Source organism: Macrotis lagotis, chromosome 1 (assembly GCF_037893015.1).
Source record: "Macrotis lagotis isolate mMagLag1 chromosome 1, bilby.v1.9.chrom.fasta, whole genome shotgun sequence".
NCBI lineage: Eukaryota > Metazoa > Chordata > Mammalia > Peramelemorphia > Peramelidae > Macrotis > Macrotis lagotis.
This window is the reverse complement of record NC_133658.1, coordinates 447942291-447958373: the sequence shown is the minus strand read 5'-3', so window position 1 is coordinate 447958373 and position 16083 is coordinate 447942291. Positions and strand designations below refer to the sequence as shown.

The 16083-nt window shown below is 34.3% G+C and overlaps 1 protein-coding gene across 4 annotated transcripts in view; it reads right to left on the bottom strand.

Annotated features, from left to right (window-relative positions):
* TTC6 (tetratricopeptide repeat domain 6) overlaps positions 1–16083 on the bottom strand; it is a 248960-nt gene that overhangs the window by 80906 nt on the left and 151971 nt on the right. For 3 of the 4 annotated variants that reach the window (XM_074213416.1, XM_074213417.1, XM_074213418.1), the window contains one exon: positions 2979–3061. In XM_074213416.1, coding sequence (XP_074069517.1) covers positions 2979–3061 — 83 coding nt within the window. Of the gene's footprint in view, positions 1–2978; positions 3062–7565; positions 7704–16083 lie in introns of those variants that run through there. The other variant, XM_074213419.1, reaches the window with a different exon arrangement.

Below are 16083 nucleotides of genomic sequence, written 5' to 3'. Positions count from 1 at the left end.
TTTTATGATCAAATTAACCAGAGGTTTATCAATTTTATTGGTTTTTTCATAAAACCAACTCTTGGTTTTATTTATTCAATAATTTTTTTGTTCTTGATTTTATTAATTTCTTCTTTAATTTTTAGAATTTCTAATTTGATATTGGTTCTTTCTCTAATTTGTTTAGTTTCATGTTTAGTTCACTGATTTCCTTTCTCTAATTTATTCATGTAAGCATTTAAATATATAATATATATCCCCTGACAACTGCCTTGGTTTTATCCCATAAGTTTTGGCATGTTGTCTCATTATTTTCATTATCTAGGATGAAATCATTAATTCTATATTTTGTTGTTTGTTCCACTCATTCTTTAAAATAAAACTATTTAATTTCCAATTAGTTTTAGGTCTATCTCTTCATGACCCATTATTGCATGTGATTTTTATTGCATTATGATCTGAGAAGGATGTATTTACTATTTCTGCCTTTCTGCATTTGATTACTAGGTTTTTAGGCTCTAGTACATGATCAATTTTTGTGTGTGTCATGTACTGCAGAAAAAATGGTATATTCTTTTCTATGCCCATTCAATTTTCTCCAAAGGTCTATAATGTATAGGTTTTCCAACAATCTATTTACCTCCTTAACTTCCTTCTTGTTTATTTTATGGTTAGATTTATCTAAATCTGAGAGCAGGAGGCTGAGGTCTCCCACCAGTAGAGTTCTGCTGTCTATGTCTTCCTATAACTCATTTTACTTCTCCTCTAAGGATTTGGATGCTGTATCATTTAGTGCATATTTAGTATTGAAATTGTTTCATTGTTTATGGTACCTTTTAGGAGTCTATGGTTTCCTTCCTTATCTCTTTTAAGGCTATCTATTTTTGCAGCTGCTTTGTCTGAGATAAGGATTACTATCCCTGCTTTTTCACTTTAAGTGAAGTAAAATATATTTTCCTCCAAAATTTTACCTTTACTCTCTCTTTCTCTCTCTCTTTATATATATATATATATATATATCTTCTTCAAATGAGTTTCTTGTAAGCTGCTTATTGTAGGATTCTGATTTTTAATTCACTCTGCTATTCACTTACATTTTATGGGAGAGTTCATCCCATTCACAAAGCTGTAATGACTAACTCTTTATTGCCCTCCATGCTATCTTCCCTCTGTATTTTTCCCTTTTTCCCTTTGTCCATATTCGCCAGTATTTTATTTCTGAATACCACCACCTTCAGTATGTCTGCCCCCTTGTATCCAACCCCTTCCCCTTTCTTTCCCCTTTACCTTTGCCCCTTCTTCCTTCCCTTCTTTTTCTTAGTTCCTCTTTTCTTCCCCTCTCCCCCTTTTCCCTTTTAATACTTGAAAGGTAAGATAAGTTTCTTAACTGAGTGTGTGTATGTTAATTTTAAGCCAAATCTGATGAGAGTAATATTCAGGCACTTCTTACGTCTTCCCTTCTTCTCCTCTATTGCAATGGGTCTTTTGTACCTCTTTATGTAATGTGATATATCCCATTCAATCTCCTCCATCCCCTAGTCTCTTTACTGTCTCCCTTTTTAAAGGAGATATTGTTTTTAAAATCATTCTATCAGAGTCATGGATAAGTCATGAGTGTCCATTACTTCTGGCTAAGTATATTCTTCCAAGCCTTACTCCACCACCCCTAGGTTGGCTCTCTGCTCTCTGTCCCCTGGCTCACCCAGGCTCCCCAGAGACAGACCTTGTTGGTAAATGTTCTTCAACTAACATCTTTTTTCTGGGTTTTGTTGATTGAATTTCTGTTAAGAGGTTTATTTCACATTATTTCTGAAAGAAAACTAGGAGACCTTAGCACAGTGTTTAGCTTTTCTCTGCCATCTTGACCAGAAGCCAGGGATCACTTTCTTTTTTGAGTTTGTCACCATTTCTGTAGACATCTTAAATTCTGTTGAATTGTGTTTATTCAAAACGGAATTCATTATCCTAAACTCTCACACCCTTCAAAACTTCCCTATTATTGTTGAAGGTACCAACAATCCATGTATCATTCCTGATGCCTTACTCCCTCTATCTTTCCTAATCTGGTATAAATCCTCATCTTTTCATTCATCAACTACTGTCATAACCTGCTTTTGGGTCTGCTTGCCACAAGTCTTTCCCCATTCCAATCTATTCTCCATTCAGCTGCCAAAAGAGATCCAATTGAGTCACCTCCCTAGTCAATAAACTCTATTGGCTTCCTGCATTTCTTGATGCTCTATTTAGCTTTTCAAAAACTATCACAACTTAACTCCCTCCTACCTTTGCAGTTTTCTGGTACCTTATATACTGGTACCCACATACTCTTTGATCCAGTGACATTGGTCTTGCATTTCTCAGTCAAGGTTCTCTTCATCTCTCATCTCTACCTCCAGCTCAACCCCAATTTTCTCTGACTCCTATGCCTTGAATCTTCTTGCTCCTCATCTCCACCTCTGACTTCTCTGAGTTCCTTTAAGTCTCAGCTAAAATCTTACCCTCCATAGAAAACATTTCCTAAACCCTTTTGATTGTTGATTAATTCTGATTTATCCTGTATATCCTTTATTTTTATTTAGTTGTCTGTGTGTAGTGTCTCTCTCATTAGATTATAAACTCCTTCAAAGAAAGAGCTGCCTTTCTTTGTATCCCTAACATTTGAGATGTTACTTGGTAAGATAGTGGCTTCTTAATATTTGTTGATTGACTGATTGACAGATGGACCTATGGTCAAAATGAATCTAAAACTCTTACTATAATGATAGGTAATAACATTTCTTATTTTCCTCAAATAAATATCATAGAATACATATATGACCACACAATTCACACATATGTATACACACATGATATACCAGTATATATGTATGCGTGTACACATATCATGCATGCATTAGTATATTGTACAATTACATACATGTAAGTCAAATCATATGTGACACTTTGTCCTTATCTTGCTGCAATGAGGATTGAACAAAGTTCTTTTTTTCTGTTCTTACCTTATTATATACAATTTAATTCTATCTGGCTGCAGATGGATGGCTCGAGACAAATCCTTTACTGCTTGTGGTAAATTATGTATCTGTTGAATAATGAACAGGAGTTTACTATTTAATATAATAATATATAATACAATAAGAACAATATAATACGTATACAACTGCTTCCTTTATATAAATTTGTTTAGTGTCTTCACTAAAATAAAAATTTGGGAATAGCTTAGAAAATCTTGCTTTATGGATTCTTAGAAAGGTATTACAGAATTATAAGAAGAGATAAATTGTACAAATGGCTTTTCTTAAGAACTGAAGCTTTCCTTTCTCTTGAGCTGTTAAGAGTCCCTGTTGCTCATTTCAATACAATGATGATTATGATTTGGTCTATCTTTCTTACCAGCAAAAAACTTTCTTATCTATCCTATATTTCAATAAACATCAGATTACTCCATCTTACTTTCCAAATAAGCAGAAAGCCTCACATGCTCTGTAAACCAGTGAAAATTTCTATTTTCTCTTGAGCTGACAAAAACAATCTCAATTTATTAAGTTGCTGAGCATCTAGTTTGTTTTCATCAGTTAAAATGGAAGGGAAATTCAGCAAATATATGAACAGCATACTATTTTTTAAGATCTCTAAAGTACTAAAGAATATACAAATGCATAAACTTAAGCTACATATTATTTATCCAAATATCTGTGTATATGTATGTATATATGTATATGTATATGTATATATATAAATGTAGAAGCAGTTTGGCATAGGATAGAATGCTTTGGAGTCAGGAAGATCTGGGGTAAAATCCTATGTCAGATACTTAATAGCTATATGACTCTGCACAAATGTGCTTCCAAAAGCTCCCTAAGACTTGATTCATTAAGTTACAGATGAAATGCAAGTCACATTGGTAGGAGGAAGTCCCATGCTAGGAATTTTCCCAGATTGGAAAATATTATATATCATTGTGTGAATTCATATGTATGGATACCTATCAGTGACAAAGATTATGAATTGGATTTATTTATAATGAATGACCTAAGAATATCTTTTAAATGTTCAACAAAATGATAATATTCAACCCTTCCTTATTCATCTATACCATGAAGTATTTTAGTCAATCTTTGAGTAGCCTTGTATTTGATTTTGGTCCAATCTGCTCCAGTATCTGTACTTTTTAAAACTGTGAAAAGTCAGAACCATTTTTCAGTTTTCATTTTTCAGTTATTAATACCTGGTAGGTGGAGAAGAACTGAAATTACACTTATTAAACAGGCAACTTTAAAAGATGATTTGTGTGAAACATAAGCTCCCTTGACAATCAACTGAGCAAAGACGACATAATCATTTGTGAATCAAATAGGGTTTTTTTTTTTGTTGTTGTTTTTAAGCAGAAGTGGCCATGGAATACATAGAGAATTCATTAGTTGAATGGAGAAAAAGATGACCAAATTTTGAGGTAGCATGAAGAATGAGAAAATTCATTATTAGGGACAGTAAATGATAAATTAAAGAAGCAAAAAGGAACAGAAGGTAGAGTTTGTGTCTAAGGAAAAAAGAATAGACAAAATTTTTTGTTCCAACTGACCACAAAATAACTGGGCTGGATAGAAAAAATATTCTGAATACAACTGAGCATAAAAAACATAAATACCATCACACATATGTTGCATTACTCCCCAAGATGATCCTTTTGTTATATTCAGTATTCTATTCACTATCCCACAAAAATTGCTTGCACATTCTTTCCCCTACATTTGCTCACAAAATTTCTTCACAGATCTCTTATATGCTCTCCCTTTTGCCTCACTTCTTCACATCTCACTTCAAATATACTCACTTAGTAGGTAATCTCTAAAAGTTTTTCCTCTGTTAACTGATTTTGTTGAGTCAGTGCATCTCAAACTAAATATGTCTCTGTCCAGTTTCCATAATCTTGCCTCCATAATCTCTTTTATCTAGTACACCTTGTTACTTTCTTTTCCAGACCCTGCTTATCTTTCTACCAAATGATTTCTATCATATAGACTCTCAGTTAAAAAGATTCTTGATATTTTCCTCTTGAACTCTTTTCATAAATTCTATTTATTTAAAATCTCTCTTTTCCCTTGAGATTACAAATATGGCAAAACTTTCTAATTATGATTGCTTTTGGCACTATCTGGGGACACCTGTTTCCCCAAATATATAAGATTAGAAAGAGGAATTACCACATTAATAGCTTTTCCTTGCTTATCCTAGAGAACCAGACTATGACTCACCATCTCCTCATCCTTGTCACTGTCATTTTTGAATTTCCAGATTACTCTTATACCTTTCTCAACAAACTTTGGCACTTGGTTAACATTTTCCCTTCTTACTCCTATCTCTTCTTAAATTCAGTATCCAGGTTGATGACTCTTTAAGTCCTTGACTTTAGTCCTCATCAATATTTAAAACTTCTTTCTCCCTAAATCTTATAGTAACCTCTTCTGATCTTGATTTCTCTGTTTTCAATTATATTATATCTAAGAATTTGGTCCTTTGGTTTCTCAATCTCTACCTATTCCATTGTATCATACCCAGTTCTTCCATTATACCCCATTTTGACCCAATAGTTATCCATTTCCAAGAAACATTTACTTCCATCTTTGATTATCTTTTTCTCTTAACATTCTGATCATAACATCCACAAAATTTCTAATCTTGGATAACCCATACCACTAACCTTTCAACATGAGAAAGTCACAAAATGACATTGACTCAATTCAATACAAATCTGTACTATCTGACATCTGTTGGACCCCCAGTGTTGCTTAACAATTTTTATATAACATATTACTCTCTAACAGGTCCTGTTCCAAAGTTTTTTTTTTTATTCTTCTCACTCTTAGCTGGACATTATAGGTATTTAATAAATATTTGGTTTTTGAGATTGAGATCATCCAATATGAGTGTCTTGATTCCTTTCCTCCATTCCTTAAACTCACTCTAGAGAGCACGAAATCAATTCAGAAATATGTCTTTGCTTCCTTATCCCTTCTGCTTCAGATGAAGAGATAATCCTTTTCCTTTCCAAAGGGTTATTGCCCTTGCCTTGCTACATCAATCATTTTCTTTCTTTCTGGAGAAATTTATGAATCCTTTTTTTCTCTGAATATTCCCTCTACTTTGCTATCATCCTATCACTCTCCTTCTCTGTTAGCATCTTAGAGTAATTTACATTTAGTGATTCCATTGCCTCACCATTCACTCATTCTTTTCTTTTTCACTGTAACTTCTATTTTCATGGTTCTTGGAAAACTGTATTCTTCAAGATCATCAATGATCTTTTCATCACCAAATCCAAGTTTTTTCCTCAAGCTTCCTCCCTTGATTACTTTGTGAAACATTTGTTAAGTTTTAACCATCTCCTCCCTGGTATTTACACCTCATTTTGCTTCTTCTCTCTAACTACTTTTCATTTCCTCTTCCTAGTCCCATCCTTTAAATGTAGCATTCCCCAAGATCCTCTCTTTGGATCTCTCTGTTTTGTTCTCCACAATCTAGCTTGGCTATCTTATCTACTCCTATGGCTTCAATTGATCACTTCCTGGTGATGATGTCCCAAACTTTATTAGCTCAATACCTTGCATTTCCAACTGCCTTTTAAGTATCTCCACTTCAAATTTAACTGGTCCAAATCTGGATAAAATCAAATATTTCTCCTGAAATATTTTATTAATAGCTTTTTAAATTATATTTAATGGTAATGATACTCACCCTGGATATCATCTAAAACACACACACCTGATTCACAGTTCAAAAAGCTCCAGTGACTTCCTACTTTGTATAGGAAAAAATATGAACTTCTGTCTTTAGCATTTAAAGTCCTTTATAGTTGAGCTCCAGCCTCCTTTCTAAATTACATATTATTTCCCTTCATGTACTCTAGGATTCAGTTTACTCCTCACATAGATTATATCTCTATATCCTCATACCATCTGCTCTCCAGTCTGGAATGCAATCCCTTTTCCCCTCTGCTTCTTTGATCCAAAGTTTTCTTCAAGCACAGCTCACATTTCCCCTCCTACATGAAACTTTTCTAGATCTCTGCTCCTCCATCTGCTAGTGTCTCTCCTACCTTGAAAATTACCTTGTATTTACTTCAATATATTTTAATTTATATACATTTTTGTACCCATTGTTTTCTCTATAGAATGTAAACTTCTTCAGGACTATGACTTGCAATTTTGTTTTAACAATTCTTCATGCCATGATTATCAAACTTCAAAGTCACAGAGATTTTTTGATTCTTCTTTTTCGTCCAACCCTCCCACATGTACCTAATAAATCTTATCAGTTCTTCTACACAATATTATTAGCATCTTCCTTCTTTCTGATACTCCTATTCTGGGCTCAGGGCTAAAGACCCTGTCTGATTAAAGGTTTTAGTTCAGATTCACACCTACAGTAAGACATACTTTAGTAGGGGAAAAACACAAACTGGTTATCTAGTATTATTATTATAACAAAGGTAAAGTCATAGAAAACTTACAACAATAACTGATTCCTAAAAGGATTATAATTATAGCAATTACAATTAAGGTAATTAAAGAGATAGAAAGTCTTACCAAAGATAATTGGGGGAGTGCTGACTCGTAAAATTTCTGGCTGGGGAACCCCTGTTATATTCAGCCTTTCATTGTCCTGATTAGAAGGGTCCCAGGCAGAGTATCTTTTCCATGGGTGAGATTCTAAAGGGACCTGAGCAAGGCTTGTGTAATTATAAAATTCTGAACAAAGGTGGCATGTGCTAAGTATCTATGTGACTCTGAACCCAGAAGTTCCATTTCTTTCCTGGGGACTGGCTAGGTTCCCAGTTATACAAGGCACCACGCCCCTAACTTGTTCTACTTGTTTTGTTCAGGTCTTACCAGGGACATGGAAAAAACTTCACTGATTAATCATTCAGACCCCCAAATTGTATCATGACTAGTATTTTTATATTTCAACGTATCATTCTAGTAATCGTAGTTTGTGAAAGACTTGATAACTGAGCAATACAATAATCTACCACAGTTTCAAAGGATTCATGATGAAAAATATTATCTACCTACCTACAGATAAAAATTAGATGGACTCAAACTAATGTTAAAGCACATTTTTTTCTTTTCTTTTGGAATATGGCTAATTTCAGAAATATGTTTTGAATGATTTCATATGTATAATGGGTACTCTATTTCTGGCTTTCTCAATGGGGAGACAGTAAAGGAAGGGAGAGTATTTAGGAGTTAAAATAATCACAGTTTTAATTTGCATTATGGATATATCTGCATATGTCCTTTTCTCACTATTACATTGTTAAGCAATTTAAGGGCAAGGCCTGTGTACTGTTTATGTTTGTGTGCTCCTAAACATCGAATACTGTGGAAATGAGACATTTACAAAATACTCTAATACATGAATACATATGAAGTATAAAAATTCTACATGTGTGGAATATGAGGAAAAGATTTTATAAGTAGCAATAGAGGAGGGGGGGAGATCAAGGGAAGTTTTTTTGGAGGATGTAACATTTGAGCTATGCTTTCAGGAATGAGAAGACTCTTAAATATGTGGTTTCTTAAGGTGGGGAAAGTAGATAGAGGAGGATTAGTGGCAGAGAGGTACCAGAGGTGCCAAAGAAGGGCATTTTAGAACTAGGGAAACACATCAACAATGATTATGTTGTCATGTCAGGAATGCAGAAAAATGGATTCTTATTAAACAAAAGGTTGAATTTAATGATTTTAATAAAGATTTTTATCTAATGATAAGCCTCTGAAGTACTTTCCAATTTATTTTCTTTCCTTTTATAGATGTTTAGAATTAAATGATGTTTTTTTGCCTGGCTACTATACTTAATAAGCAATAGTTAGTTATCTGTCATGTTGTCCATCTTGTAAGAATTTTATCCATATCTGCTTGTAAAATTGCCATCAGATGGGGTTGGGGGTCTATCCACTGTTTCAAGATACTTCTTGTTTTTTCCCCAGTATCATAAGGCAGTCTTCCAGCTATGTGTCTGGCATTTTCACCCTCACCAATTAATTTCTTCTTCATATTATACATTCACTTAATGATAAATTTTATTTTTCTTCTTTGAAGTTCTTTGTTGTTTATGAACCCTTCTATTTCCCTCTATGTAATATTCATTTTTAATTCTCCAGAGACTGTTAATTTCTTTGTTTTATAGTCATATAACAAGGATGACAGATGAATGATTTTGAAAATATGAACCTTTGTTTCTAAGAGATACTTTAGGGTCATTAAAAGAACTCTACAGCTTCCTAATCCAATCTTTTCTCTTCTTCTGGTTTAATTCTGGATGAACTTACTGTCCACATTTTTAATGTTCATCCCAATTATATGTACTGTTGGACAAGATTAATAGGTTGTCCATTCAAATGCATGTTAAAATCTAGGAAATAAAATGTTATTCATCAACTTGGCCTTTCCTTTGCAAATAATAGGTCTAAAATCTTTTGAATGGTTATGAATCTCATCCAGGACAATGTAGTGATCCAGGTTTGTACATTGTTATCTACAACAAGCACATTTGGAGTATACCATCAATCAAAATCTAATTTTAACTTGAATTCTGTTCAAGGATAGCCTCTAGAACTGTAGCAGTGAATCTATATCTCCATGTTTTGTGTTTTATCTAATGTTTGTGAATAGTGTATAATTGAGCATGGTTGTTTTTTGCTATGAATGGTCCTGGAGTCAGAAAGACCTAAGAGTTCAAGTCTGGATTCAGACATTAATTGTGTGACTTTGAGTAAGTCCCATAGCCTCTGCCTTGACTCAGTTCTCTAACCTGTAAAATGGGGATAGTAATAAAAACATCCACCTCTGAGAATTGTTTAAAGATAAAATGAGATAAATATTTATAAAATATCTTATAAACCCTAAAGTGTTATATAGGTGATATTATATCCTTTGAATTAATCTTGAACAATGTTGGTGAATAGCTGAGTTATTTTTTGAAGAGAGGCATTTTTCCTCTATGTTTTTTCATAATTAACTTAAAATAAGAACAGGATTTATATCAATAATATCTTTAAATAAATTGAAAGATGACAGTGATATAATCTATTAAAATACTGCTTATGAAAACCTGACTGTCCCCTACTAAATACTCTCATTGAAGATATCCTCAATGGATGTATGTTGATGAATCTCTGGGGTTGGGTGGTGATGGAGAAATATCCATTAGCTGAGATAGGAGAGAGACATGTACTTTACTTATCTAGTTAGGAGGATGACCCAGTCTCTCTGTTGCCTCTATCCCATAATCCCTGGTATTTGGAGAGAGAACAGTGGAACTTTAGGAGCTTTAAGTCCTAGAAACCTTAGTAAAGTTGTGCTTTCCAGTCCTGTGATTAATAAGATATCAACAGGTAGGAATTAAGCACATACTAAAACACTGTGCTGAATTCTGGATTTACAAAGAAAAATAAAAATAGCTCCCAGCCTCTAAATTCTCATTCTAATGGGAGAAATAACATGGAAATAATTTGGTACCTCTTCCTTTATTCATTCAAAGATACTCTATTCTCCAGTTTTTGTCCTAATCTTACTTCCTTATAGACTATTACTCTTTAAATTCTCTAACCCAAATTCCTCTTTAACCTAATCCTATTCCGCTTACACTCTTTCCATATTTTTGTAATCAAAGATTACTGAACTCCAACAAGTACCTCTTCTTCCCTGACCATCCTCTGTAGCACTGGTCACAAACCATAACACACTAGGCTAAGAGAAAGAATAGGAAATATGCCTTACTCCTCAGGAACACATCTAGATGCTTCTGCTGCCATCATTCCTCAGGGTCTTCTCCAATTTTGGAGAGGTTTCCATATATCTATCCTGTCCAGATGCTTATTGTGGCTTCCTTTCCATCTCCTTTGCTTTATCTATCATCATCTCTTTCAACAAATGCACTTATTTCAAAGATCTTTCCTGGTTCCTCTTTTCTTTTCCCATTTTACTGTCTATACTGGGAAATTTCATCAGCTTCCAAAGGTTCAATTATCATCTCTATGTTGATGATTTATAGTCACTCTCTTGAACTCTGTGCTTTCCTCTCCCCTCCCCATTGGATAATTCAAACTATTATTTTAAATTCAACAAGTCCAAAACCCACTTTTATTCCAAACTTTCCTATTTTTTTTGTTCAAAACATACCACTATCTTTCCAGTCCCTCCCCAGCTTGTCAACCTCATTCTTATCCTTAACTATTCATTTTTGCTCACCACATATGTCCAACAAGTTGTCAAATCTTGCCATTTCTACCTTCACGACATTTTTCACATCTGTCCTCTTCTTTCCACTCATATAGCTACCATCCCAGTTCAAGTCCTCAACTGATTTCAACTATTGCAATAGTTTCCTAATTGATCTCTAATATCAATTAAAAACCCTTTGTCTGTCTCGTAGAACTTTTCATAAACTGGCCGCATTTTACTTTTTTCAGTTTTATCACACATCATTCTCCTCTACATACTCTTCAGGTCAGCTAAACTAATCTTCTTCAAACTAGCTGTTCCTAAAATAGAATACTCTCTCTCCTATCTCCATGCCTTTGTTTAACTTTTTATCATACCTGGAATAGACTCTCTTTACTTCTACCTCTTGTAATCTCTGATTTCCTTCAAGACTCAGTTTGAGCACCACCTTCTGCATTAGGCTTTCCCTGGACTTCTAGCTGCTTTTCCCAAGGTTATATTGCTTTGTTTATGTTTTGCATTTATTTATAAAGGTGCACATTTATCCCCATCATAATGTAAGCTTATAAAAAGGAAGGATTGTCTTGCTTTTTTCTTTTGTTCAGATACTGAGCAATATGCTTGACCCATAGTCAGTATTAACACTTGCTTGTTCATTGATTAATCAGTTTATCTGTTACTCTCCTTTCTCTAAGAGTACTGAATTTGGGGGCATCTAGGTGGTGCAGTGGATAGAGCACCAGCCCTGGAGTCAGTAGTGCCTGAGTTCAAATCCGGTCTCAGACACATATGGTCTCAGACACTTAATAATTACCTAGCTGTGTGGCCTTGGGCAAGCCACTTAACCCCATTGCCTTGCAAAAACCTAAAAAATAGAAAAATAAAAAAATAAAAAAAAAGAATACTGAATTTGGTTCATAGTCTCCATTTCATGCTTGCCCTCACTCATTTTTAGGGATTTCAGTGTCTCTGTCAATGTAAAACCCTACCTGAGTGGGGTTGGAGGAGGTGAAGGTGCTATTTCTTCCCTGTAAAGGATAGACACTTACTACCCCCTTGCCTTGCCTTGACTGTTAAGGACTCTAATCCATGATACAATAGAGGTGGCAAAGTAAAGCACTGATGACAGAAGACCTTGGAGTTGGCTTTTGAACTGATAAAAGAAAATGAGTTGGGGGGGGGCTTATGATGGGAATGGGAAATGAGATACCCTCTTGTCCTGTGCATTTTGTTATATTGCAGCCACCATCCCTATTAGACTGTTTTTTGTTTTCTCACCACCACCACCACCACCACCACCACCACCACCACCACCACCACCACCACCATCTGAAAAATTTTGGCTCTAAGTGAAAAATCCCTAGATAGAGTCCCACATTGTTGTTCAGTCATTTCAGTAGTCTGACTCTTTGTTAGTTCATTTGAGGTTTTCGTGGCAAAGATACTGGAGTGTTTTGACATTTCCTTCTCCAGCTCATTTTACAGATAAGGAAACTGAGGCAAACAGGCTTAAGTGACATGCCCAAGGCCTGAGATTTGAACTCAGGAAGATGAGTTTTCTGGACTTCTGACTAAGCCATCATGCCACCTAGCTACAATTCAGTATTGAATTCTCCACAAAAAAACCTTTCCTCGCAATTCATCAATACCTGAAAATTTCCATGACCTTATCCATCAACAGAAATTTAGGTCTCACCATTATTCATCCGAGGTCATGGACCCAGATATTTCCATCTCTGATCTAAACTTCCTGTCACTCTGCCTCACTTGTCCTGAAACTATTTTTTTTTTTTTTTTTGGTCTTTAACATCTGCTTTCTCTTCTCCATGTTCTCCTAATCCATCACCTTGTTCTGGTCTCACTTTCTACCTTTTCCTCACCATCCACCTTTTTGCACTCAAAAATTGCTGAATGGACCTAAGAAAAGTCTCAGAACATATTACTATAATTATCTAACTTCCTTGTGGCTTAAAGATTTTTTTGTTCTTCTTTATTGTATTCCCTAAATCAGTTGCTCTAAACCTTCTCATCTTCTGCTCAAGCAGTTCCTATCTCTCAAACCACCTGACCTCCTACTTTACTGAGAAAATCAAGGCAATTTATTGTCAGCTCTTTGCTCTCTCCAGTTTTATATCTTAAAACTCCTTTGAAACTTTTTTCTTCTTTGCTACAAAGAGATGCCAAAAGTCAAACCCTCTATTACATCATTGATCTCAATTCCTCCCATTTTTTTCCCCCCTAGGAGTCTGCCCCTTCAATCATTCCTTTCTCTCACTTTCAATGCTTACTTAATGCTTCTTTCCCAGAAGGCTGAAAATATACCCAGAACTTTTGTAACTTTTTGAAACATTCACTTGATTCTCTTCCAGTCCTTCAAATTATTGTCCAAATATCTCCACCTATTCACACAAAAATTAGGGGGAAAAAAGTTTATACTTACTTTGTCAGTTTTCTTATTCTCATATTTTCTCCATGCTTTCTCCAAGATTACAAATTATTTTGTAGCTGCTAAATTCACTGGTATTTTCTCAATTTTCCTCTTGTTTGACCACTTAGCAGTTTCTGAAATTTTCAACTACCCTTTCTTCCTGGACATGTTTTCTTCCTTTGGATGATTCTTTCCAAACTGCTGACCTTCATTTCTTGGAGCATTTTTCTTCTAGCTCCTTAGTTTGTGTGCTCTCAAAATCTCTATCTTGGGCCCTCATATCCTCTCATTATACTCTCTTTCTTTTGTGATCTCAACAGATCTATTGGATTCAGTTACCATCTCTATGCAAATAATTTCCAAATCACACAAAAAAGTATTTATCACAGTGCCTGGTACATTTAGGAACTTATTCCATCTCTTCCCTTCCCTAATCTCTCTCTTGACCTCAAACTGTCTTCTACATGGATCTACCATTGACATTTCAAACTAATCATGTACAAAAAAGAAATCCCTTTCTTCCCAAATCCATGCCTCCTTTAAACTTTTCAATGTCTATTGGGGGAAGTGACTAATCTTCTGTCACTCAGTCATCTTTGATCCTTTTGTCTCCCTTAATACCATATTCAATTGATTGTCAACTTTCCCTCCTCATCATCTCTCACATTTCTCCATAGTCACCAACCTTTCCAGTTCTCTCACCTTTCTTTTCTTTTTAAAATTTTATTTATTTAAGGCAATAGGGTTAAGAGACTTGCCCAAGGTCACACAGCTAGATAATTTTAAGTGTCTGAGCTCAGATTTGAACTCAGGTTCTTCTGACTCCAGGGCTTGTGTTCTACCCACTGCACCACCTAGCTGCCCCTTCTCTCACCTTTCTAATCTATCCCCAAATAATCTTTCTAAGACTCAGTTCTGAGCTTTGAAAGTTCCTTTTCAGTAGAAAGTATCTTGTATTTGAAGTTATACATTCTGGGTTTTGAATCCTGAATTTGCGACTTTCTAGCTGTGTGACCTTGGGCAAATCACAAAGCCTTTCAAGGTATAATTTTCCTCATCTATAAAAATAAGAACGTTGGATTAAATGTTCTTTAAGGTCTCCTCTAACTTTAAATTTATGATTCTATGAGATCCAAAAGCAACTCCCTATGTTGTCTAAGATGAAGTAGTTTTTTTTTTTTTTAGCCTACCCTCTAAAATCTTTGAGAGATGAGAAAATTGGGGAATAAGGCTTAAAGAGTTTAGAGAATAAATTGAGGAAGATAGGGGGTGAAGATAAGAGAGGGAATTTTAGGGTTGTGGGTAAAATAAGGATTAAGAGGGTAAGGAAAAATGATAAGGAAGCATGAATAGGGAAAAATAGAAACTGTGAAGGAAATTAGTCAATAAAAATAAGATAGAGAAAAATTCACAAATAGTAATTCTAATTTTATCAAATCTATGATAATATGAGTCAGTCCTCAGTTGATAAAGGGTCAGAGGATATGAACAGGTAGTTTTCCAATGAAGAAATCATTATTGATTAGAGAAATGCAGGTAAAGCAACCTTCAGATATCATTTTATATCTAAATGATTGGCAAAATGATGGGAGAATGACAAATGTTAGAGAGAATGCGGAAAAATTGAGACACTAATTCATTGTGAAATTGTAAAATGATCCAATCATTTTAGAGAACAATCTGGAATTATGCCCAGAGTTCTTAAACCACCTCTACCATTCGGGCTTAATAACAGAGGACTATATACAGTAACGAGATTGTTTTAAGAATGATTTTGAGTAAATACATTTTTTGTCTATTATAAATAGACAATTATAAAATAGACAATTGTCTATTATAAATATTCAATTAACTATAAAGGGCATATGAAGATGCCATATACATCCACAGAAAGAAATGGAAAATAACATATATATATATATATATATATAATCTTATAAATATGAGTATATATAAGTTTTATACCCAAGTTTATACCCATTGTTGCTATTTCTGATACGACTTTTTTTTCTGTGACTTTTCTTGGTATGACAATAATCTAAAAAGTTACAAAGTTCACTGCTACTACATGTTACAGGTCACATGTAAAGAAAAGGTGAATTAAACTTGTCTTTTTAATTAAGAAAGTTTTAATCATTCACTTTCTGATTTTTTCTTTATGTAAACTCTCATAATTCTTGGTGTGTAAAGAATGAGCAAGACTGTAAATTTAAACATACCTATTTAATAAAAAGTAGATTTACAACCATTTATTGATTTTCTATACCTGCTCAAGAGTCGCCATCTTAAAAATTAACTCAACAAATATTTATAAAGTATTGTGTTAGGTCTTATGGATACAAAGGTGAAAAGGAGAATAATATGTGTCCTCAAGGATACAAAGTACAATAAAAATTTGGGAAAGGAGAAATTAGTTTTAGCAGGGTCAAGTCAAGGAAGTCTTCAGAAAC